At 41.9% G+C, this 23,432-nt stretch overlaps 1 protein-coding gene across 1 annotated transcript; it reads right to left on the reverse strand.

The window, feature by feature from the left end:
* Positions 1-6,100: 6,100 nt before the first annotated feature.
* On the reverse strand, positions 6,101-20,839 carry DBF4B (DBF4B-CDC7 kinase regulatory subunit). The gene is made up of 13 exons (XM_075278659.1): positions 20,812-20,839; positions 19,307-19,440; positions 17,164-17,298; positions 16,885-16,938; positions 15,889-15,949; positions 14,024-14,079; positions 13,842-13,878; positions 13,552-13,597; positions 11,181-11,300; positions 8,988-9,078; positions 8,789-8,898; positions 6,963-7,680; positions 6,101-6,932 (listed from the first exon to the last, which is right to left on the reverse strand). Exons 1-13 carry the CDS (start codon positions 20,837-20,839, stop codon positions 6,201-6,203), a joined length of 2,322 nt encoding a protein of 773 aa, XP_075134760.1. The 3' UTR covers positions 6,101-6,200.
* Positions 20,840-23,432: the final 2,593 nt, after the last annotated feature.

Below are 23,432 nucleotides of genomic sequence, written 5' to 3' on the forward strand. Positions count from 1 at the left end.
TCTCCCTATATCTCCTCCTATTACTCCATATAACCTGTCCCTATATCTCTTCCTATTACTCCATATAACCTGTCCTTATATCTCCTCCTATTACTCCATATAACCTCTCCCTATATCTCTTCCTATTACTCCATATAACCTGTCCTTATATCTCCTCCTATTACTCCATATAACCTGTCCCTATATCTCCTCCTATTAGTCCATATAACCTCTCCCCTGTTTTTCTCCAAACCTAAAAGAGTAAAATACTTAAATGTATATTGTTTATCACTGCAATGTGCTCTGTGCTCGGTGGTGGCAGTTAGATGTGCTTAAGGAAGGTGGAAGTCTCTTTCAAAATTCCTGGTTTAAAGGGGCTCTATCAGCAAAATTAGCGGTGCCTGAATAGCCTTTTTAAAGGCTATTCATGCATAGGTGGGGCTCATACAGCAAAATTTTGCTGACAGAGCCCCTTTAATGGCGATTATAGTGTGTACCTAGGCAAGTCTAAGCCAGACATTCTCTTTATGCTCCAATGGCTGGTTCCTAGTGCAGTGTTTTCTACCAGTGGTTTGTCTAGTTCCATTGGGCATGTATTCCCCCCCCCTCAATTTCTATGTAGTAATCTGCTCCTTGTCCAATTACTAATTCGGGTCTGCTTAGCTTGTTTCTCCTGTTGTGTGTGATAGGTTACATGGACATGACCATATGCTTTGTCAGTGTGCTAGCCATGTTTTCCATGTCTTTTCTGATGGTCACAAAAGATACAACATCTCTGGATTTTTTTTTTTTGCGAATCCAATGTATCATGGCCAAGGGAGATTGCAAGTTACAGCATGACCTTAAATTCCTTCATTAGATATTATGCAGGCATGGTGATACTGTAGTCTTTCCTGCATAATATGTACTGAAGCCAAAGCCCTAGTTTTCTTCCTAATCCGTACTTTTTTACACACACACACACACACACACATATATATATAATATATATATATATATAATATATATATATATATATATTATACATACACACACACACACAAAATGGATGCCTCTTGCATTAAACGAACTAAAAAGTCCTAAAAACATCAATGTGCGAGTAGAGAGTAATAGTCACCACAAGATTCCACTATGTCATCTGCACATGAAGGCAATTAAATTGAGAGCAGAGAGAAAGAAAACACACATATGCTATTATCATAGAACATAACATCTTGTGCAACATGGATGGGGGTTGAAGGAAAATAGAGAGAATTACTGTACTTCTTGTTGCCTGTGGGTGGAGGAGTAGAAGTCACTGCCCAGGGCTGAATGTTAGATGCTAAGACAGGGCCTTCTGTTCCTGCAACAATATATTTCGGGAGATTACGAAGAGCACAGAATAGTGGCTGTAATACCAAATCCAAACCCCCACCCTCTGCATGTATTAGATAATAATGAGTACAGTATCTACTTCATGTGGGCGAATTAATGACGAGGCGGCCTTGGAATGTTCTGACCAACAAAGGGTTAAAGTACAAGGACTAGTTTTTTTAAAAAAAAATAAATAAAATTGGCACACACATGCAATACTCCCCCATACAATCAATTTTGAGATTTTTTTTCATGGTGGACCCAACATCTAGAGCAGATATTGGGTTCATCACACAACTGGAGGAAGTATCCAAACCAAGCAGATATGGGGGGGGGGGGGGGGGGGGGGGGAGTTCAGGCTTGTTCATCCGAACGAAACTGCAGAGCCTTGCAAATAACCAATAAGTACACAATTACGTTGGTTGATGTTCAGTTCCGGCTGTTTTTCAATTATTGGCCCAGCTCTAGGATAGGACACTCAAATCTCCCCCTCTCTGAGCGCTTCCATTTATTTGAATTAAAGAATCTGCAAGTCAACGTCTTCAGTTGCAATGCAGCCCACCCCGCAGGAATTTTACTGGAATATTTCCTTACCCCACAAACCACATGCTTTGACAGGGTGGTAGCACTGATTCTTTGCCACGCTCGAGTCCTGGGTTCAAATCCAGCCAAGAGCATCATCTGCAAAAAGTTTGCAAGTTAGCCCTGAGTTTGCGTGAGATTTTCTCTCAGTACACCAGTTTCCTCCCACACTCCAAAGACATACTCATAGGAAATTCAGATTGTGACCCCTACATGGGGCAATAACTCTGTATGGCTCTGTGGAATATGATGGTGCTATTTAAAGTAAGCAAAAAAATAAAAACCCCATAGCAAGGTAAAAGACAACTAAATGTAGGAAGAGGATGCTAGAAAGGACAAGGGGTTGTGGGGGAGTTTTTACTCAGCATATATCACATCTGATAAATGAAAAACAAGTTTTATTCATGAAAAATGGAGTAGGAAAACAAATGTATAATGGAAAGATTTAGCATGAAGTTATCATACAGGCCTACTGAGATGGTGGGTGCATCTTGGAAGACAACCACCACAAACTATGAACAAAGACTCCACATGACATCTCAAAGCCTGTAGCCAAAAATGACAGACAGCGTAGGAATGAGGAAAGGTCAAGAATGTTGTGTTTACACTACACACACACACAATTATTTGTATTGAGGTATACAGCACAAGGCTAGTGAAGAATGCCAATGGCCTGTGCCAGGGAAACACACCTGAGTATGCTGCACTGGTGTGGCCATAAACATTAGCCAATTGTAGATGCTCCCTTCATGTTTGTGCAGTATCTGAACAATCGATTAGGATAACCAAACATCTACAGTCATGAAAAACTAGTAATAGGTAGAGATGAGCGAACAGTAAAATGTTCGAGATTCAATATTCGTTTCGAATATATAGTCTATGGGAGAAAATGCTTCACTACAGGGGATCCTACCATTCGACTCAGGAGGGTAACCAAGTCCTTGGTAACCTAAAGTACCTTTATTATGTCGGGATCCCCTGTCAGCTTGTTATATGCCAGAGCTGACTTTCGCATAGGAATACATTGACCAGCGTTGATTGGCCAGTCTACAGGATTCGGCCAATCAACGCTGGTTCTGCCTGAGGAGGCGGAGTCTAAAAATCGATCCACAGCAGTTTCCATTCTGGTCCGATTTTAGACTCCGCCTCCTCCGGCAGAAAAAGCATTGATTGGCTGAATGCCGTAGACTGGCCAATCAACGCTGGTCAAAGCATTTCTATAGCAGAGCTGACCGTGCGGTTAGCCCGTCTACTCCGGACAGATGAAAGAGCTCTGCACTACACCCAACCATCCCTCCAGCTACTCCTCCTGTACTAACACGACTAGCTCAGCTTGGCTATTTCTTAGTACTACTAACACGCTCAGCTCTGCTATTCCTTAGTGTAATAGCCCCGCTGAATGTGTTAGTAGTACTAAGGAATAGCCAAGCTGGCCAGTGTACAGGCATTCGGCCAATCAACGCTGGCCAATGCATTCCTATGGGGAAAAGTCAGCTCGCGCATATCGCAAACTGACAGGGATCCCAAGATAGAGCCCCAAAGAGCTAGGCGAGTGACATTTCCCCCTAAATAAAGGTTATCCCTAGATAACCCTGCCTGTAGATCTGTCCCTGTCTCACATTCATATAGTTCACAGTCCCAAATTAGTCAAATGGTAAATCCACCATTCGTCTAAATTGGAGGTTAATCTGTTTCCGGCCGCCAATTCCTTTTTACGATTTTTTTTCACTGCCTACGTTGTCGTAGTTCCTGTCCCACCTCCCCTACACTGTTATTGGTGCAAGAAACGCGCCAGGGAAGGTGGGAGGGGGAAATCGAATTTTTAGTGAGTTTGCCACCTGGTGTTCGATTGGAATCGAACGCCTCGAATGGCCTGATATTCGATCAAATATCAATTCGATCGAACGCCATTCGCTCATCTCTAGTAATAGGCATTTAGATACAAATTGATCCAATAATTTGCTCCCTTGGGTTAGAGAAACCGTACCAAAAGGTGCGTGAGCCCCTCTCCCATAAACTTGCATGCTCACATAAGGAGGATGGCAGCACAGTCAGTCTGTTTACTGATCTCTCGGAGTCTGTCGAGCCTATAGGCACTGTATAGTGGTGCATAACAGGGAAACCCTAATAACTGGTGGTCCAATGGATCATACATGTATCACCTATCTTGTGGGTAGCGGAGCGGGTTTACTTGTAGGATAACCCCTTTCAGATATATACATTTAAAAACAAGACTTTACTTTGGAAAAGGCAACTGCAAATATAAAGAAAGATCATATAATTCAGCAAAGAGGAAAAAAATGAAAATCACTTTTTATTTTTATAAAAATATATATATAAATAACAGCTTCACATTATAGAGGTAGCAATAATAACACTGGCGCACATAAAATCACAGTGGTGACAATTAACGGCAGAAGCCATTAACTATCAAAGAAATATACAAGACAGAGGGAAATAATGCCATCCACAACACAATAGAAAGAAGATGATCATCTAGGAAATACAGATATTCTATAAAAGAAATGGGAGGTTACACAAGACAAGTTAAATTCACTAACATACAGATCACACCTCATGTAAGGCATTTCTGTAGTATGTGAGGGCACTACTACTACGAAGGACAATACATTGTACATATGGAGTGGTCTTAGCTGGGTTCTGCAATAACCTGTCCACCCATGATATATAATGTATAAATGGAGCTTGGAGACAGATTACACCTATAGCGAGTGTCTTGGCTTACCATACACATTTAGATACAAATTAGTACCTGGTTATTTTAAGGCCTGACCAGCAGTAACTTTTTAAATATCTGTTTTAGGAAAGTTGAGTGACTGCAAATATAGCTTTCCCCGACTCCTGAATGGAAAAAGTTTAGTTATTCAGTGATACACCCATAGATCCCTTATATGTGTACACATTTGGCTTTCAGTGGCAAATTAAAGGCGCATGGCAGACCAGAAACAATCGGTGAGGTCACCCTCATATACATACACATGGCTAACATTCTATCACTATACAGTAGATGTAAAAGAGATGGTGATTTCAGCTACTGATCAGGACATCCGGCATGAGGGTCATGTGGTGAACCTTCATACACAAATTATAAAGGCAGCAGATCTGGTGCAGAAATTTGTGCAATTGGAAATTTCTTATGTATATGTATAGGGATCTATCCACTGCAAGAATATGGATTTCTGCAAGACGCATTCAAATCAACAAATCTGTTGCATGAGAATTTATCCAAACATTTGGCTGGTTCTGGTCATCCTGAGATCATTAAAATTTCATTACGATGGTCCACCAAACTTAAAGGGGATCTATCATTGGGAAAAGTCATTTTTAACTAATCACATCCTTGCATAGCCTTTAGAAAGGCTATCCTACACCTACCTTTAGTATATAAATTGCCTCAGTGGTTTCTGAATAAGTGTTTTTATACATATGCTAATTAGACTGGTGCACGATGCATCGTGCACCCCCTTTGCTATTGTTTCCTATGCATAGGCTCCTGCTGCTGATGACTCAGCTTCCTGTTTGCACACACACATAGGAGATAATAGCAGAGTCGAGTGCTGCTGGGAACTTCCTGTGCTGGCTGGAAGACCATTAGCATATGAATAAAACGGTCTTACTCAGAAACCACTGAGGCAATCTATATACTAAAGGTAGTTGTGAAATAGACTTTCTAAAAGCTTTGCAAGGATGTGATTAGTTAAAAATGACTTTTCCCAGTGATAGAGCCCCTTTAAGAATGAAAAACTGTGAGATGATCATGTTAAAGGGACATTTCACCTTGAGATTAATAGTGTCTTGCCACATAAACACACATTTAATAGGACAGTTTGTAGTGTGAGCCATCAGGGCATGTACTTTGGGTTTTAGATCTGACCATTTAGCTTAACTATTTATGGGGGGCTTGGAACTTGCCAGACTTTAGAGGAGAGCGTGCCTGTTGTTCAAGGCAGTGCAGGTATAAGATCTGTCTGAAGCGTCTTGGTTCTTGGCAGGATTAGAAGGTTCGGCATTAAACTCCAGCTAGAACTTCTCTATGCCATTAAGAGTCATTAAGATGCACTTAATAGCTGTGGGCAGAAGCAGAGGGATCACTAGCTCATCCATCCCGGAAGGAGAAGGAGTGGGGGTTGGGCTAGAAATATATAGAGCTAGTGTAATGGATAAAATGGAAGTAAAATAAATATACAGGGTACTAAGCAATGTAGGAACGATAAGCAGCTTAATGGCAGTACACCAGAGGATGAGGACACCAATTATCAGCCCCTTCAGGATTGTACCCCACCAAGATAAATGTCATATGACATATGTGACAGGGCTACAGTCTGTGTAGTTCTGTGAGACCCCAAAGACTGCTCATGATCCAACACGGAGCAGAGCTGTTTGCCATACCAGCTTTCATCTACACTGACCTGGGCATTTGTCAGTTCTCCAAAATGATCAGTCTGCTGAGGTTTAGTGTGACGCTGAGACACAAGCTGGGAATCCCAGTCAGATTCTGAGGAGGCTTCATACTGTACCAGTTTAGGATTGAAGCAGACTGTGGGGGCAGAACCTTCACCCTTTGTTACTAGATTACTGCAGTCTCTAAACACTGGGATTGATGGTTGGTCCATAGCACTGGGAAGCTGGTGAAATACCCACATAGGCATTGGTTGGCAATGCAATGGTTGTCTTTTAGCTTGAGGGTGACAAGGAGACCAGCAAGGCTTTCGTTTTCCTCCACAACAGTCTGTATCAGGCAGGGCTGGCTCTAGGTTTTGTGCATCAACCACATTATCCAAATGTTCAGTACTAGGTAAAACAGTGACATTACCGTCTTCAGCTGGATAGAGCAGCATCTCTTTATTTATGGATAATTTGTTACTTAGGTCTGTCTTTAATTCACATGACGCATTTCCTAAAAGCATAGGTTGGTGATAAATTGCAGATTCTGCCCCCGTTGCAGTATCCTGGTGAGGTAACGTGCACACACTTCCAGCAGCGGGCCCTGGAGAGGGCTCTGTTAACAAGCTAACATTTAGTGTAACCTGTGGTTTATCAGGCAGCAAATCATTGGTTTGTTGAGGAGCTGCATTAACCATTTGAGGCTCAGTAACCATTTGAGGTTCTGTGTGTGCAATGGCAATATGATCTCCTTGTACTGTTCCATTAGATGCTTCACTAACACCACACTGTGCCAGTGCATGAAGAGAATCTCCTAGGGCACTGAGGAATAATGATGGTTGTACCGATGCATTGTCCCTGGCCAGCTCTGGATGTTGATCCAGGACATGAGCTGGGGGTATAACAAGTGACTGGACAGTGTACAAGGATGTCAGCCCTGCTTCCTCTGTGTACCAAGAGACCTCAGTAACAAGTCCCAAGCCAGAAGCCTCACAGTCATCTTCTACGGGTAGATTACACGGCACCAGTGCATTTGTTCTCACTGTACTTTGGGGTCCACCATCATTGACCAGTACATTTTCTGCTAAACTCCCAGCATGTTCTTGTGGCGGATCTATCACCATGTTACCCACTGGTAGATTTTTAGACAAAACTGGACTGTTGTTCTTCATGGAATATGCTGCACCTTGTTTCACACGCAGTCTCTCTGATAAAAGCAGGTTTTGCTCCTCTGTGGGTAGATGTACAATGTGGTCCATGGCATGTTCCTTGGATTCGTCTTGCCTGTGCTTTTCCTCCAAGCATTCCACTTTGGTAACACTCTGTGGTGGGGCTTCACATTTCTCTTCGCCAGGTTTAAACCTTCAAAAAAGTTGAAAAATCTCAATGTTAGAATTTATTCCCAAGGATAAATCTGTATTTTCTCATTTCAAGGCTATCAGAATTCTCCTTGGTGTCCTATATCACTCAAGCACAACATTTTCTAGGACTCTTTTCTAACTTGAAAATGGAGGGCGTTGAATGCTTCATTTTCTTGTGCATGAATAATTTGTGTTTATTGTATACTGCACTGCTAATTACATCTGTTTTACTACTACAATTCTGCATGTTACATTGTCATGAATAGAAGTTGTCCATAAGAGAGAAGAACACAGTAAAGCAAAGTCACACAGGTCACTATTCAAACTGGAAGCTTCTAATTCACAGGTCCCCAGCACACAGGATGCTATAGGGGGTTGAATTACTGATAAAATCCTATTTCTGGAAATACACCTCAGTGACCAGTGACAGAGAGGTTGCTTGGATCTGGGCCGAGAGCCATTGTGTGTGGATTGTGGCCAAATAAGTAATCAGGGCCATGAAGAAGGAGTCTGGCTGAAAGAAGCAGCAGGAGGAATGATCATCTCAAAACATTTAATGCAACTATATTATAAATAAATTAAAAAAACAAAAAACGATAGATAGATTTGTCTATCCATCTATGAAATATATCCTACTGATCTGTGCTTGATAGTCTAACCTGAAAAAGGGCCTTCAGCATATTGAACCTGAAGAGCTCTGATAAGATATTAAATGTCGATTGTCAATGTTTCAAATCACAACCAGAAACAATGTACTAGCTGTGTACTTCTAGTATATACAGGGCCCCTTGTCCAAGCAATTCAGCTCTTCTCAGCTAAAAGCACACGAGTTACATCTCCTCTCATTTAGTACCTTGCTCTATACTCTGCTCACCTCAATATAAGTCCCTGAGGATCAAATAAATCATTAAGAGCATATCGGTGAGCACACCATCTGCAGTCATGTATACAAAGAAAAGGCTGTATAACACTCCTGCTGACACTGCAGGATAGGAAAAGGCTTCTAGAAGCAAAGAGCCTTGAGGGTCTTACTACTGAGCCAAGACTTTATAAAAGGGTCTGGGCAACAGACCATAGAATGAGGACGTTGAGGGAACTTACAAACTTACCCATCAGGCAATGGAACGAGGTCGCAGATGAGATGAGATGTGATGTCATCAACGACTTTGTAATTGGATGCATCGAGAGCGAAGAGGCAGTGGTGTTTGCTGACCAGGTGCTGTAGAAAGTGAAGAGACTGCACTGTGTGACCTTGTACCTACAAATTCACTTCGTACTTTTTAAAAACAAGAATAATATTTATCTTACCTCACTAAGCTTTTTGTAGGTTACCCTGCAGCACTCACAATATCCACTCTTCTCCCAGTATTTTGGTCTCTTACGCTCATGTTTGACCCTACTAATGAAGGAAAACGTGTATCAATATACACAACAGCCATTCCCCGTGTTCCTAATAGGTCGATTTCATGGAAGCAGATCAGTTTCCGGTGAGCTTTCCTCCGGCAGCTGATCGGCCTAAGCAGTCACGTGACCACTGAGGCCAATCAGTGGCCTACGGAAAGGGACATGGGATGGCACAGTGCAGTGGGAACGTCTGCCGGAACAACGCACTCGAGCAGCAGGACCGGACCACGCCGGGAGAGACCAGAGCACTGGGGACAGGAGAGTATGTACAAAGTTTTTCATCTGACAGAGTCTGAAAGAACGGTTCATGTCCATTATTTTAGAGGTCTGTGTATCTATTGTTCTGATCCTCCAAAAGAAATAAAAATCAATGAAATAGGGAGTTTTTACACATAACATTAATAAAAGGTGGAGCAGTATTCTTTAGGTAATTGTGACGCAACTGGAATAGGTTAGCATTATAAATAAAAGTAACCAAGATTAAATAAAAGTTTTAGAATTAAAACAATACCCCCACAACCTTATTTGTTTTGCTTTTTGATACATTTATACATTGGTATGCGGGCAAATTTAGGGACTTTCCAAGAACCCAAGTATGCCAGTGTTTGACAGCATGCCCCAAACTGGAGTTACAGTTTTGAAAAGGGAAACTGTCTTTTGACTAAATGTCCTGGTTGCACATCTGCCACATTTGTTAAATAAAATGTTTGTTTTCAAAACATTTTTACTCTCCTTACACTAGGTTCACACCTGCGTTCTACTCTCCGTTCTGTGCTTTCCCTCTTCTGCATGCCAGAAGACGGAAAGCACAGACCGGGTCTGGCCGTGAGCGGCGGTGAGCGTTTTATGCTCTTCGCCGCGAAACTGATTTTTTAATCCGGACACAGAGTACTGCATGTCCGACTCTGTGTCCGGATTAAAAAAACCCGGTTTCGCGGCGGAGAGCGCAAAACGCTCACCGCCGCACAGCTTTCTCACCCATTCAAATGAATGGGTGAGAAGGCCTCCTGCAGGTTTCCGTCTCCTGCTCTGTTTTATGCAGGAAACGGAAACCTGCAGTACGGAGAGCAGAACGCAGATGTGAACGAGCCCTTACTCTACCCAACCCTGAGAAAAGGTGCACATGAAAGAACAAATGAGAAGTGTCCAATATATATGGCCATATAAAGTTGTCCATAATCAGGTTCACCTAGAAAGAAGATGGGTTTAGACATACACTGAAAGAAACAAAAGTCAACTTATATCAACAAAGGCCAGGAACAAAGCGTTGAGTATATCTTCGATAAAGTCACTGAGCAGGTGCCCAGGGGCCCCAGTATAGGCTTTAGTCTTCTCTTCCAACCTACACCGTAACATACCATGCCACTCCTGACCAATCCAGCCAAGGTGCAAATAGTTTTTAAGTTTCTGAATGGCACCTCTCTTTAAATATATGCCCTCTTCTATGTCCAATAGCCAGCTCATTTTACCCACCTATACACTAGAAATGGGATCCCTAGCAGCTAACCAACGCAGGGCAGGAAAATTGCATTCTAGTGTCGTTGTTTGGTAAAGCTTTCATATAACCTTTTACGCATACCAAGGGTGATACTGTGACGTTAACTGTGTATGCCCTTTTAATAGTGGCCACCACATAGCTACAGAATTGTTCCAGCTCCAAACATGATCACAACATGTGTAGCAGATCTGTCAGTGGAGATTGACATCTCAGGCAGAGGGACTTGGAGCAAACCCTATATCAAAAAGAAATGTAGGAGTCTTATGCTATTTGCTTACCATTAGTAATGGAATTACAGAGCAACAGGTGACACTAGAGTGGTCATGGAGTTGACATGAGACCCTAGCCAAATGGCTAGAATCTGAGTCAACACAGCTATTCTCCTGCAGCTGAGCTCAGATCAACAAACGAATCTCACAAGGTATTTATTGCATTGCTTTGAAATGTTAGCAAAACTGATCACGAAGCTCAGAGAAAGGATTGTATAAGAATATAAAATTTACAATGTCAAAATGCATAACATTCCTTCATTACATGGAGTGCTCACATACATCCATCCCTTTGAAGGCACACTTAAAAGTACAGAGCAGCGGACATACCCATAGTGTCTGTGTTTTTGCGTACTATTTTTGCGAATAGTTTCAAAAGGACTCCCATCTGATGAGGTAAATGAGCACTCAGGGAAGCTGGAGAAAGAGCAGTGGAGTGGACGGTATTTTCTGCAGAAACAGAGAAAATAAAAAAAACCTTTACATAAAGGCAAAGTAAAAAAACAAAACAACACAACTATCAATCTTAATAGTTATAGAGTCCTTGGAACATTACAGTATATTATAACCAAAGGCAGGCAAATTCTTGCATTGTAAACAGAGAATCCGTCGCCACTTAGTTCGCGTGTAAAACAGACTCAGCTGACTTAACTACAGCCAAAAGGTGGACAGACCCAGTCACACATGTATAGGACTGCTCAGCCTCCCTGAATGCATACTTATAGTCTCTTATAACAGTTAGGTAAATATCGAGAGAAACAAAATTACACTGTCCCAAAGCAGGCAAAGATGATACAGTTTCTAGCTGCCCATGTGACGCTGGGTTAAGTTGTGATACATTTGAGAATGTATACTATAAAGTACAATGTTAAGGATTTCAACAAATCAATATTTATAGCGTTGGCCCTTATTTTTCAAAACTTTATCCAATTTTTCCTGGCAAGTGAAGATCGCTTGAGAAGTTGGACAGAAAAACCCTACATGTAGGGTTCTTCTGTCCGCTTGAGAAGTCGGACATCTTCACTTGCGGACAGGGAAGGACAGGCACGGAGTGCAAAAGAACGCACCCGATGCCTATTTAAGTGAATGACAGGTGTCACGGACACAGCTAGTGTCCGCTCCTAATGTCCGTGCCAGATTTTGAGCGGACACTAGGAGCGGACACCGATGGTAGTGTGAACGCCCCCTTAGACATCAACTTCTGGACAAAATCCTGACTGGTGACAACCCAATCCTATGTATCAAGTGCATGGAGTTTATCACAAAAGGCAAAGATAACCATCAAGCTGCAAATAAAGTATTGTTTATCACCAAATTGCTCCTAGATCATTGTGAGAAGTTGCTCATGGAGGAGTTTTAGAAAATCAGCAAATGTCAGGACCATCTACTTAAAAGGAGTCGGCTACAGGATCAGTTCAAAGACCAGTGTAAAGTTTGCTAAGGAATGGCAGCAGGCAAGTGACACAGTGAGGCAAAGGCTTTTGGAGGCTGGCCTGGGTTCAAAAAGGGCAACACAGAAGTCACTTCTCGTCAAGAAAAACAAAGAAAGACTAACATTCTGCAGGGATTGGGCAGCAGAGGTCTGATGTATATACCGTATTTTTCGGACTATAAGACGCACTGGACTATAAGACGCACCTAGGTTTTAGAGGAGGAAAATAGGGAAAAAAAATTTTGAAGCAAAAACTGGTAAAATATTTAATATATGGGAGTTGTAGTTTTGCAACAGCTGCAAGGCCACATTGACAGGTGACCCTGCAGCTGTACGGGGACGCATAGAGTGTTTTTTTTGCGGGGCCAGAAGTACTTTTTAGTTATACCATTTTGGGGAATATCTATTGCTTAGATCACCTTTTATTGAAAAAAAAACCCGGTGGTTTATGATATATGATTTTCTACTTTTATACATATATATTCTAGGGACAGGAGGTGATTTAGAACTTTTATTTATTTCATATTTTTAAAGCTTTTTTTTTTTTTTTTTTTTAACCATTTTAGTCCCCCCCGGGGCTTGAACCTGCGGTCACTTGATCGCAAGTCCCATAGACGGCAATACAACTGTATTGCCGTCTATGGGACATTCTGTCTATTAGTATTACGGCTGGTCATAGAGACCAGCCGCAATACTAATACAGCAGTGACAGGCTTGGGAGCCTCATTAGGCTCCCGGCTGTCACCCGAACAGGTCGGCTCCTGCGATATCGCCGCGCAGGAGCCGGCCTGCAACTCTACAGGTACGGGGCCGGTGGGGACCGGCCCCGGGGGAGAAGGGGCCGCTGATACTGACTGCAGACCCGGCATCCGCTGTACTAGAGAGGCGGATGCCGGGGAGGGATAGACGCCGGGGCCTGAGACATCGCTCCTCCGTTCCCCGCCGCTGGCTTCATGCAGGGCAGGGCAGCGATGTCTCAGGCCCCGGCACCTGTAATGGCGTCTATCCCTTGCCGGCTTCCGCCTCTCTATTACAGCGGATGCCAGGCGCCACATTCGGCCTATAAGACGCACCCTTCTTTTCCCCCCAAATTTGGGGGAAAAAAAGTGCGTCTTATAGTCCGAAAAATACGGGTACATACACACAAGAATAAATAAGAGATACAGAAATTTCTATATCTTATTTCTTCTGGTAAATATATAGAGCTTATATTTTATTTCTTCTGGTGAATTTACAGTGTATGTAAGCAAAGGAAACACATTCGCTCACCGGCTCTGGTCCTCAATCTTCAGGAAGGGGATTTGCAGCTTACCAACTGTGAAATACATAAAGAGAGAATGTAATTACAAGATTGTGACAGAAAACTCCAGCCAAGACAAATCATTACACAGAGAGGAAGCCAGTTCTCTACAAACTAGCACTAGACTGGTCAATGTTTACCATCATACAGGCGCCATTACCCCTTGGGCTTCTAAAATGCTGCTTAATAAATAATTACAAGGATAAAACTCCTCTCCTTTCAGGGTAGAGCTGAAGCACAGAGGAGTAGTTATACATACCTTTCACAGTCTGTTCTGCACTACTGGATCTTTTGCCCTAAAACACATAAATACACATAGGATTTCTTTGTGGAAGCTATTACGAGAAGATAAGAGTCCCTATGGACAGTAATTTATATATTACTCCTGTAGATCATCTAGTGACTACAATAATGTATTGTTTTGCATGTCACACAACTTACCACACTGGGTCTGCTAGCTCGCCTTTGTGTGGACCGCTCAAAATAATCTAGCACTTCTGGAATATGGCAGGTTATGGAATGTAGTGGAAAAAAAAGCAGCACATTTTTTTTTCTCCATTTTCATTTATTTGGCAGAAGCATGTAGTGCCATCTACAGACTGAGAGATGGTACTGCGCTCACTAAAGATAAATCTCTCCAAATTTATTTAAGACTGTTAAATACACAGACTAAGGCTTTTATGCACACTACCGACTGAGTAGTCACAAGTTTTCCAATACTACATTCAGTTATGCTATAGGACCGGCTGTAATAATATTGGAACGGAACACCGTAAGACCTACGGATTGCACCGTTTGTTGACTGCATGAATCCTTACCCTGCATTCACATGACAGAGTTTCCCCCTGTTGGATTCTGTTCGTGTATTGGCCCTTGCACTGGAATGAACAGTATACTGGGAAAGTGGGTCCTGGCAGCATATATAACCATTATGCTTGAAGTCTCTTTGTTTCATGGGTGAATGTTGATTATGTGAATGTGGGGTTAGGCTATGATCATGATTGCATGGTCTCTCTCTCACCTGGAGAAACCTGGGAACACTGAGAATAATGTTCTTTGATTTCTCCAGTGCATTCAACACCATTCAGCCATGGCTACTGAAGGACAAGCTGAACCTTGTTGGAATGAACCACCACCTGTCCGACTGGATACTAGCCTACCTCACAAACAGACCTCAGTATGTGAGAGCCCAGGGCTGTGTGTCTGACACTGTGATCTGTAGTATGGGGGCACCAGAAGGTACAGTTCTTGCCCCATTTCTCTTCACACTGTACACTGCTGACTTTAGGCACAATTCATCCAGCTGTTTCTTACAGAAGCACTCCGATGACTCTGCTATAGTAGTCCTCATCATTGATGGTGACGATAGGGAATACAGAGACTTAAACCAGGATTTTGTTGAATGGTGCCAGCAGAACTACCTCAGGATTAATGCTGGGAAGACCAAGGAGATGGTGGTGGACTTTAGTAAATGGAGAAGTGCCTCGATCCCGGTGAAGATCCAAGGGACTTTCATTGAGATAGGCAAGACCTATAAGTACCTGGTTGTGCTCCTCAATAATAAACTAGACTGGGCTGATCACCTGGAGGTGCTGCACAGAAAGGGCCACAGCAGATTCTACCTACTCAGGAGGCTGAGGGCCTTTGGAGTACAGGGGCCACTTCTTAAGGCCTTTTTCAAGTCTGTGGTTGCTTCAGCCAGTTTTTTTTTCAGTGAAGCCTGCTGGGGAAGTAGCATACCAGCCAGGAACAGAAACACTTGACAGGCTGATCACAAGGGCCGATTCTGTCCTGGGGAGCCCTCTGGACCCAGTACAGGTGGTGGGTGACAGAAGGATACTGTTCGTGGTGAGCTCCATGCGGGAGAATGAATCCCACCCCATGTATGAGACCTTGATGGCACTTGGCAGCACTGTAAGTGACAGACTGCTTCACCCCAAGTGTGAGAAGGAGCTATCAGAGATCCTTCCTCCCAACCGCAATCAGGCATAATCTAACAATCTACATCAGACCAAACAAACATTACTCCGTACAGAGAACTAAATGACCCTGAAATCTTCCTTCTTTCTTCTCTTACTTAGCTGCTATAGACTCCTAGTATATCTTCTTTTTCTCAGCATACGAGTGACTCCTTCTGTAATATATTACTGTTTATTATCCAGTACCTGTATTACTATGCTGCTGTAACATACTGAAATTTTCCCACTGTGGGACTATTAAAGGATTATCTTAATTGTTTCGATTAGTCATAGGGCCAGAACATGTGACTGAAAAATGCTAATACTTAGGTCTACGAAAAAGGATACCATCAATATGGAGAATACAGACTCCCCAAGAACGGGCACTGGAAAGTATACTACTGCACTCCTGGAATGGGAGAGAAAAGCACAGACTTATCTTTAAAACTATAGAAGGATCATAACAACAATACAAAATGTAAAAATAAGAACAGGCTTACCAACATTGAGTAAACAGGAAGTCCAATACTTTTTGAAACTAAATATATCTCAACACACACTTCTTTCCTGGACCCAAATAGTGGTATAAAAATCCTATATACCAAATCAAAAGTCCTATACACCAACAATTATTAATTACAGTAAATAAAAACAAATTAAATATCTCTGAAACCATAAAGTAAATGTGGTCATGGCTGGGCCCTCAAATAACTAATCTTGTAAGTTGATCCCTGAATAAATACAATAGTAACCTAATATTCATATATTAGGTTAGTATAGTATTTAGAGATTAAGGGCCCATTCAGACAGTGGAAAATAAAGAGGAATTGAGGCAGACTTCCGACTCAGATTCCTCTTCATTTTCTTGCCCTTCGACTTTCCGCCACAGCTTTCACCCACTGATCAGTCATAGATTTCACAGGAATATCAAGTGGCACGCTTATTCTTTTCCAGCATCCTGCCTCTCATTGTAAGGGCAGAATCTGGCCCTGATTTTTGAGGCAGAATCTACCGCATAATCCGCACCAATTTCCTAGGTGTGAATATACCCCTACATGTCAAAATTCCAAAGTGGAATGTCCATCATCCAACTCAGCTCCTTTAATAACCTAATCGGCCTTTAAGTTCAATACATACGCTGTCTTGCTTCAATTATATAAGATGTATACACTGTATTGCTTAGGTTACGCAAAAAATCCAATACTTATAACTAATGATGTTCAATATAGTGAGAGAGACATAAAATTGCAGGTAGTATGAGGGGAGAGCATTGATCAAAAGACACTGCGAATTGAAAGATGATAACACAAGCGGAGTAAGAAGGCAAAAGGATATTAACCATACCTGGGTCTGCACAACTTTCTTCAGCAGCTGCTTTCCCCGGCTATACGGTGTTCTCTGTGGAAGGGACAAAATGAATATAGGGAACAAGGAAAGTCTGTATAATGTTATATATATGAGAACCGATATACAGCAGTACTGAACTCCTGTGTGAATACATTAAGACTCACAAATTCTTGTCATACAGTGTGCAGGAAATATGTTCTCAGTCCTATATGTATAACAGCTAGATACTACAAAAGCACAGAAAAAAAAATTGCAAATGTGTGAACGAAGCCTCACCTCAGTTTTTTCTGTTGCAGGATGTTGAGAGTTACCCCCTTTTCTCTTACATGAATCTTCATTATTAATATCCGCAGCTTTTTTGTTCCCAGTCACCACATAGTTGACATCTCTGCTCAGGAAGCTCTCAATAACCTTTAAAAGAGAAGAACAGAGACATAGTGATGAACAACTATTTCCTCCACATAAGAGTGCATTCACATCACATGTCGGTCCCATGTTAAGTAAATAAGTTAGGAAACAGATAAATAACTTAAAATACATCAATAAATAAGCAAGCAAACATAGCTTAGGCTCCGTTCACATCTGCATTTGGGGAATCCATTAGCTCCTATGCATGCAGCACTTTCCGCATTTTTTTGCAGAAACCCCACGGACCTCATTGTAATCTATGGGGTCTGTGGGTTTCCTAAGGAAACTGCTTTTTTATTCTGATTAGGTTTCCGATCAGGGGGTACCCAAGCAGAAACTCAAACTCAGACATGAATGAAGCCATACTGAGTTTTTTCATCCTGTGGTTCCCAGCAAAAACAAGATAGCAATCTAACAGGCATGATCTCTGTTCAGTGACTAATAGCACACCCATGTGTCTGCTGTTCTGGTCTGCTGGAGGACCCTACTGACTATTATTGTGGGTCTGTTCTTTTAAACGGAAACTGTCGGAAAAAAAAAAAAAAAAAGTCGGATTTGCAGCACTTTTTCTTCCAGCGATGCTGCAGCTTTGAATCTCACTTAGGGCCAGTTGTTGCTGACCACAATGGTGAGGTTCACAATTTTATATTTCATATCTACATATAAAGTAGCAGAACTTTACAAACACATTATAGTTTTTGTTTTCTTTTTACTCATTATACTTCAGAGCTGCATTCACAATTCTGTTGAAAACAGTTGAGATGCTTGTTGCCACAGACCTTTATTAACAACCACCCGCTGGCTTTTGACAGCGGGTAGTGAAGGCCCTGACAGACATTGCTCAAGTTCTGCTACTTGGGGGGGTGGGAAGAAAAAAAAAAAAAAAAAAAAAAAGAAAAAGGTAGGAACAGAGTGTGTTTTCCTGGGGAGAAGAAAAACGCAGTTCTTTTGAATCCAAATTGAGCTCACTGTGACTTCTGCTGATATGTTATATTGGTGCCATTAGTGTCAGTACTGCTATCACTGCACTGGTAGAGAGGCCGGACTCACAGTTCAGGATTCCTCACTGGGTGGTGAGGAACATCTCCCCCCCCCCCACATAGCCATGGTGACCTAAGGTTAGGCCATCAACTGTGGAAAGTGGATAACCCCCCCCCCTTTAAAGTCCCCTGAGGCTTTGACAGGAGTAAAGACTGGATGCTGCTGCATGGCCATGGAGAGGCGAGGATGAGTTTTATAATTTTTCCATAGCCACTTCAGTCTTTACTTAGGTTATTGTTCCTCATCACCCTGTTGCTAATTACCCACCTTTTCTTTATGGAGAGGTTGATGATATAGATACTGATATTACTCCTGAAGAATGAGGATTTTTACTGTTATTTCCTTGTTGCACCTGCTTTAGCTACAATAAACATGTTTATTCATTCGTTAATCTAAGACTGTGCAATTGGAAGATTCTACAAGGCTTTCTTGGATCAGAGGGAATGGAGGCTGTTTTACAAGCCTCACTCCTCAAGCCGAGTATGCTGTATTTTTCTGTTGCAGGAGTTTTCTATCTCAGCAGGGCAGATGTCCTCCTGTCTCCTCTCCTCTCTAGTTTAGAACTACATCTAGTAGTGCGTTTTCTACTTGTTGACCAAGAGCCAGTCCTCTTACTCCACTGTCCAGTTTTGCTGGAAGTCCCTGCCACATTGACATCCCTTGTCCTTTTCCTTATGAAGCCGTTTGGCCTCAATGGTCACATCGGAAGGGAATTCCGCCACAAGAAGACACCTGCGCAGCAGGGACAGGTGAGATTTTTTTCCCCACCTTCCCCAGCCAAATAGATATCCATCTATCTAAATCCTGGATAACCTCTTAAAGGTACAAGTCCAAATATGATCCTTGGGAATAGCCCTTTAATTCACCATCAGTATAGCACCTCCTGGAACAAATTCTGATGTATGAGGAAGACTTTCTAGAAGGTACATGTAAATGACCACTGGTCTTGGACAGAGACCCGTGTACTCACCCCACCCAGGCTGCATATAGTTTTAGTGAGAAGTTGAGTCTGCTTGTTTTGAGGAAGATCCAGGTAGAACAACTTTCCTGCAAAGGCGATGCTTTTCCTTGTGTTCGGTGTCAGGGCCTTAACCAGATGTCGACCTGTACACAAACACAAAGAGATGTTCAGTTACCACAAACATTAAAAACCCACCAGAAGAACCTGAGGCTTCATAGCCTCAGTTTCTTTAAATTATTATTGGTACAATAAAAAGTTTCCAACATACTTTCTGTATCAATTCCTCTACATTGATTCCTCTAGATCTCTGCTTGTTGTGATTTATTGTTTACTTTCAGTAGGGGAGGGAATTTCTCTGTGGTCATGTTATGATCACGCAGGTGCACAACTCATTACAGAGACAAAACTCTAAATTACTGTGCTGCGACTGTAACAAGCCATGCACCCGTGTGTCACATCACCATGGACTGATTTTTATCCACTGGAAGTAAACAAATAATGACACCAAGCAAAGATCTAAAACCAGGAGGAATTGAAAATATACTGGAACTTTATACAACTTTTTATCATACAAACATTTATTTTCTGAAATTGGACAACCCCTTAAACAGGGGCTCAAATCATAACAGGTTAAAAGGCTTCCCAGAGAAGTTTTATACAGTCCCCAATAAGTATTGAATGTAAAAGTACCAAAGTCTGTAGAAAAAGTCTCTAGACCCTTCTGATACCTTTCAGAGGCAGTGTTGTCAAGGAGACCTTGGGGTACACTTATGGGGTACACTTATGTAGCATTATTAAAAAAAAAAAAATTTGCAATCCTTGGATGTGCAACTTTTTAAATGCCACTTGCATCAAAAATTACAGCAAGGGAGGATTCTGGAACATGAACGCAGCATGGATACAATTCACGAGCTCTTCGCAGGTTGGCACAGGTGTTGCATACACAACGGACTTGACATGTCCCCACATCCAGGCTGCATTCATCGCAGTGAGGGCCATGCCAGGAGTCTGTGCACGGGTGTATCAATCCATCTCCCGGCGTTGCACTGCTTGCATCGAGGCAGGCGGCCAGCACTTCGAGCAATTTTTGTAAATAAGTAACAGTGATTAAACTGACTTCCCATTAAAGTGCTTTCTCTTCTTCGTTTCTCCTTTCACATGGCGCAGTGAGGGATAAGAAACTGACATCTTGGTCTACCTGCAGCACCACAATGATGCATTTCCAGTCACATGTTCATTAATATAAAACGCTTCATATACCGGCTAAAGTCCACCCTTTCCTTATGTGTACTTACTTTCCGGACACCCTAGATTATTATTATTTTATTTTTTAAAGACACCGGGTAGAATCCAGATGTTTTAAATATATACCCAGTCTCCAAGATAACACTGCAAGAGACAGGAATCAAAGAGAGACATGCTGTCAATCTGAAATGGTTTCACGTTTTCACTGTACAAGGAAGGTTCTCTGTCATTCTATTGAAGCACACAGTAGTTACAGAGTAAGTACATACCAGACGGCATGGGGCTCAGCGCAGCCATTACACCTGTCAGAGAGAAAATACAGTTACATAAACTCCTATTTATCTATTTGTCCTATACATGAACCAACTCATAGTCATAATGTTATTTGCACTTTTCTACAGGGTAACATTGAGTCCATTCTCTACCAGCGTGTGCATATTATCTGATCTGCATTTATATTAGATTTCTAGGAATTATAATAAGCATTTGATACTTCAAGAACTACTGAGAAGACAGCAAGCAAAGCTGCTAAAACAAGGATATGGGAAAAACCTTTTAAAGTTTATTAGTAAAACTGCTGTGGGTAAAAGGCATCCAACCACACAACAGTCACCCTACAACAGTGATGGCAAACCTTTTTGAGAACAATTGCCCGAACTGCAACCTAAAACCCACTAAATTATCGCAAAGTGCCAACATGGCAATTTAACCTTAATGCTCTGCGGATCCACAATTGCGGACAGTTATGGACCCAAAAATTACAGTTGTTTGAATGGGGCTTTACAGAGCTTGTACTTAAAGGTAAAGGTCTCTGTATATTGTACGTGTGAACAATTAATGTTCACTATTTACATCATACAGGATCTGTTCTATAGTGACCGTGCAAAATTATTACAGCCTCTACGAATATCACATCTGCTATAAAACAGATACTGTGTGATATAAACAGTGAAAGGACCCTACACAGTACAATCTGTCCTGCTGTGGCCCACTCACAGTATTATATGCTCCACAGTAGGCCTCCCTCACACACACACACAGTATTAAGTGCTCCACAGCAGCCCCTCGGAGTATTAAAGGGGCTTTATCATTGGGAAAAGTCATTTTTAACTAAGCACATCCATGCATAGCCTTTATAAATGCTATTTCACACCTACCTTTAGTATGTAAATTGCCTCAGTGGTGTCTGAATAAGTCCGCTTTTATTCATATGCTAATGAGCTTCCAGTCAGCACAGGAAGTTCCCAGCAGCACTGTCTCTTTGCTATTCTCTCCTATGTGTGTGTGCAAACAGGAAGTCATCAGCAGCAGCAGCCTGTTCTTGTCTAAAAATGACTTTTCCCAATGATAGAGCCCCTTTAAATGCTCCACAGTAGCCCACCCAGTATTAAGTGCTCCATAGTAGCCCCCCTCCTAACACACAATTATACTTACCTGAAGTCCCATGAAGAGCAGCCGGGCGTCCTCCTCCTTTTGACTGCGAGCAAATGCACGTACAACTGTAAGAAGGGATCGCCTACTAACCGGGAATCCTGTAGTGGATTCCTCACTAGAGAGTGATCTGGGCAACAGCCATAGGTTCATCATCACGGCCCTACACAGTATCAGTAGTCTTTGGACATGTCCGGTCACAACACAAACAGCAGATTTTTTGCTTTTGACTTGCTGGTGGATATTCTGTTGCCTTGTATAGGATCAGCAAAATGTATGCAAATGGGAAGGGTTAAAAGGGCACACCTACAGTCATTAGGTAATGAATTGTATTGCAAACGCAGACTATTTTGAGAGTTTCATAGTGAAGGAAAGTCAGCACTAGACATACCTGAAGGATGGCTGCATGCGAATGTATAGAAAAATCGCACATGTTACACGTGTGCTAAAGAAATAATTCTATATCTGTGTGGAGGTCAAAGACATTGTACTCTACAGCTGCAGTGCATAATGCAATGTTATCAGATACAAAACCTGATTAATAGGTTTGCCACAAAAAGTCATACATAAACCAATGGGTCCATTACTACAATTTAGTATTACTGGCTATTATGGGCCTGGCATCATCTCAGGGGTCCTATCATGGGTAATATGATTTGCCCAATACTATGTGATAGATGTAATTGATTCTTATTTGTGCCATTGGTCACTCTAGAAGGTTATAAGTTGTGAGCGTTGGACATTTGGTTATTTTGTGGGTCACTAACGTTATTAAGCCCATAGTACTTGCTTGATACACAGATATAATTGTTTGAGACCTTTACTTTATTTTGGGGGCCTTATTTTGGCCGTTGGCTGATATATAGGGATACAGGTTAAGGTTTGGGCATATATTATCAAGCCTGGCTGTCCATTATGTATTCATATAAAAGATATATGAATAAATACTATTAATATATACCCTTTTCCCATTTGTCTCTGGTGCACTGCACACTCTGCAAGTCTTATTGTTGAATTCTTATTGTTTATTTTTCCTCCATAAAAAAAAGTTACAAAGATGTAACACAAAACACAACATAATAAGAGTATTGAATACACATCCATGGTCACAATAGTAATGTAATGTAGTAACATCTTCATATGAAACCAATACCACTCCAAGCAGTCCACAGACACGTCACTTTATAATAAAGAGAAAGGGACTACAAGTCCCAGCAGGCTCGGACACTTTACATAAGTAAAATAGATTCGAGGAGTTATAGTACCGCCACAGCTGGTTATATGTGCCGTCTGTGCCCCATAGCCCTCACGGTTGCCAGCACTCACCCGGTCTCTCAGTCGTCTCCTCCGTATCAATCTTTCAAAGAAAAGCAGAATTTTAAACTCAGTCACTCCCGCCTGAGCATACCATTAACGGCAAGACAACAGGACCAAACTTCCTCGTAAAGCGGAGCCGAAT

This window comes from Leptodactylus fuscus, chromosome 6 (assembly GCF_031893055.1).
Source record: "Leptodactylus fuscus isolate aLepFus1 chromosome 6, aLepFus1.hap2, whole genome shotgun sequence".
Lineage (NCBI taxonomy): Eukaryota > Metazoa > Chordata > Amphibia > Anura > Leptodactylidae > Leptodactylus > Leptodactylus fuscus.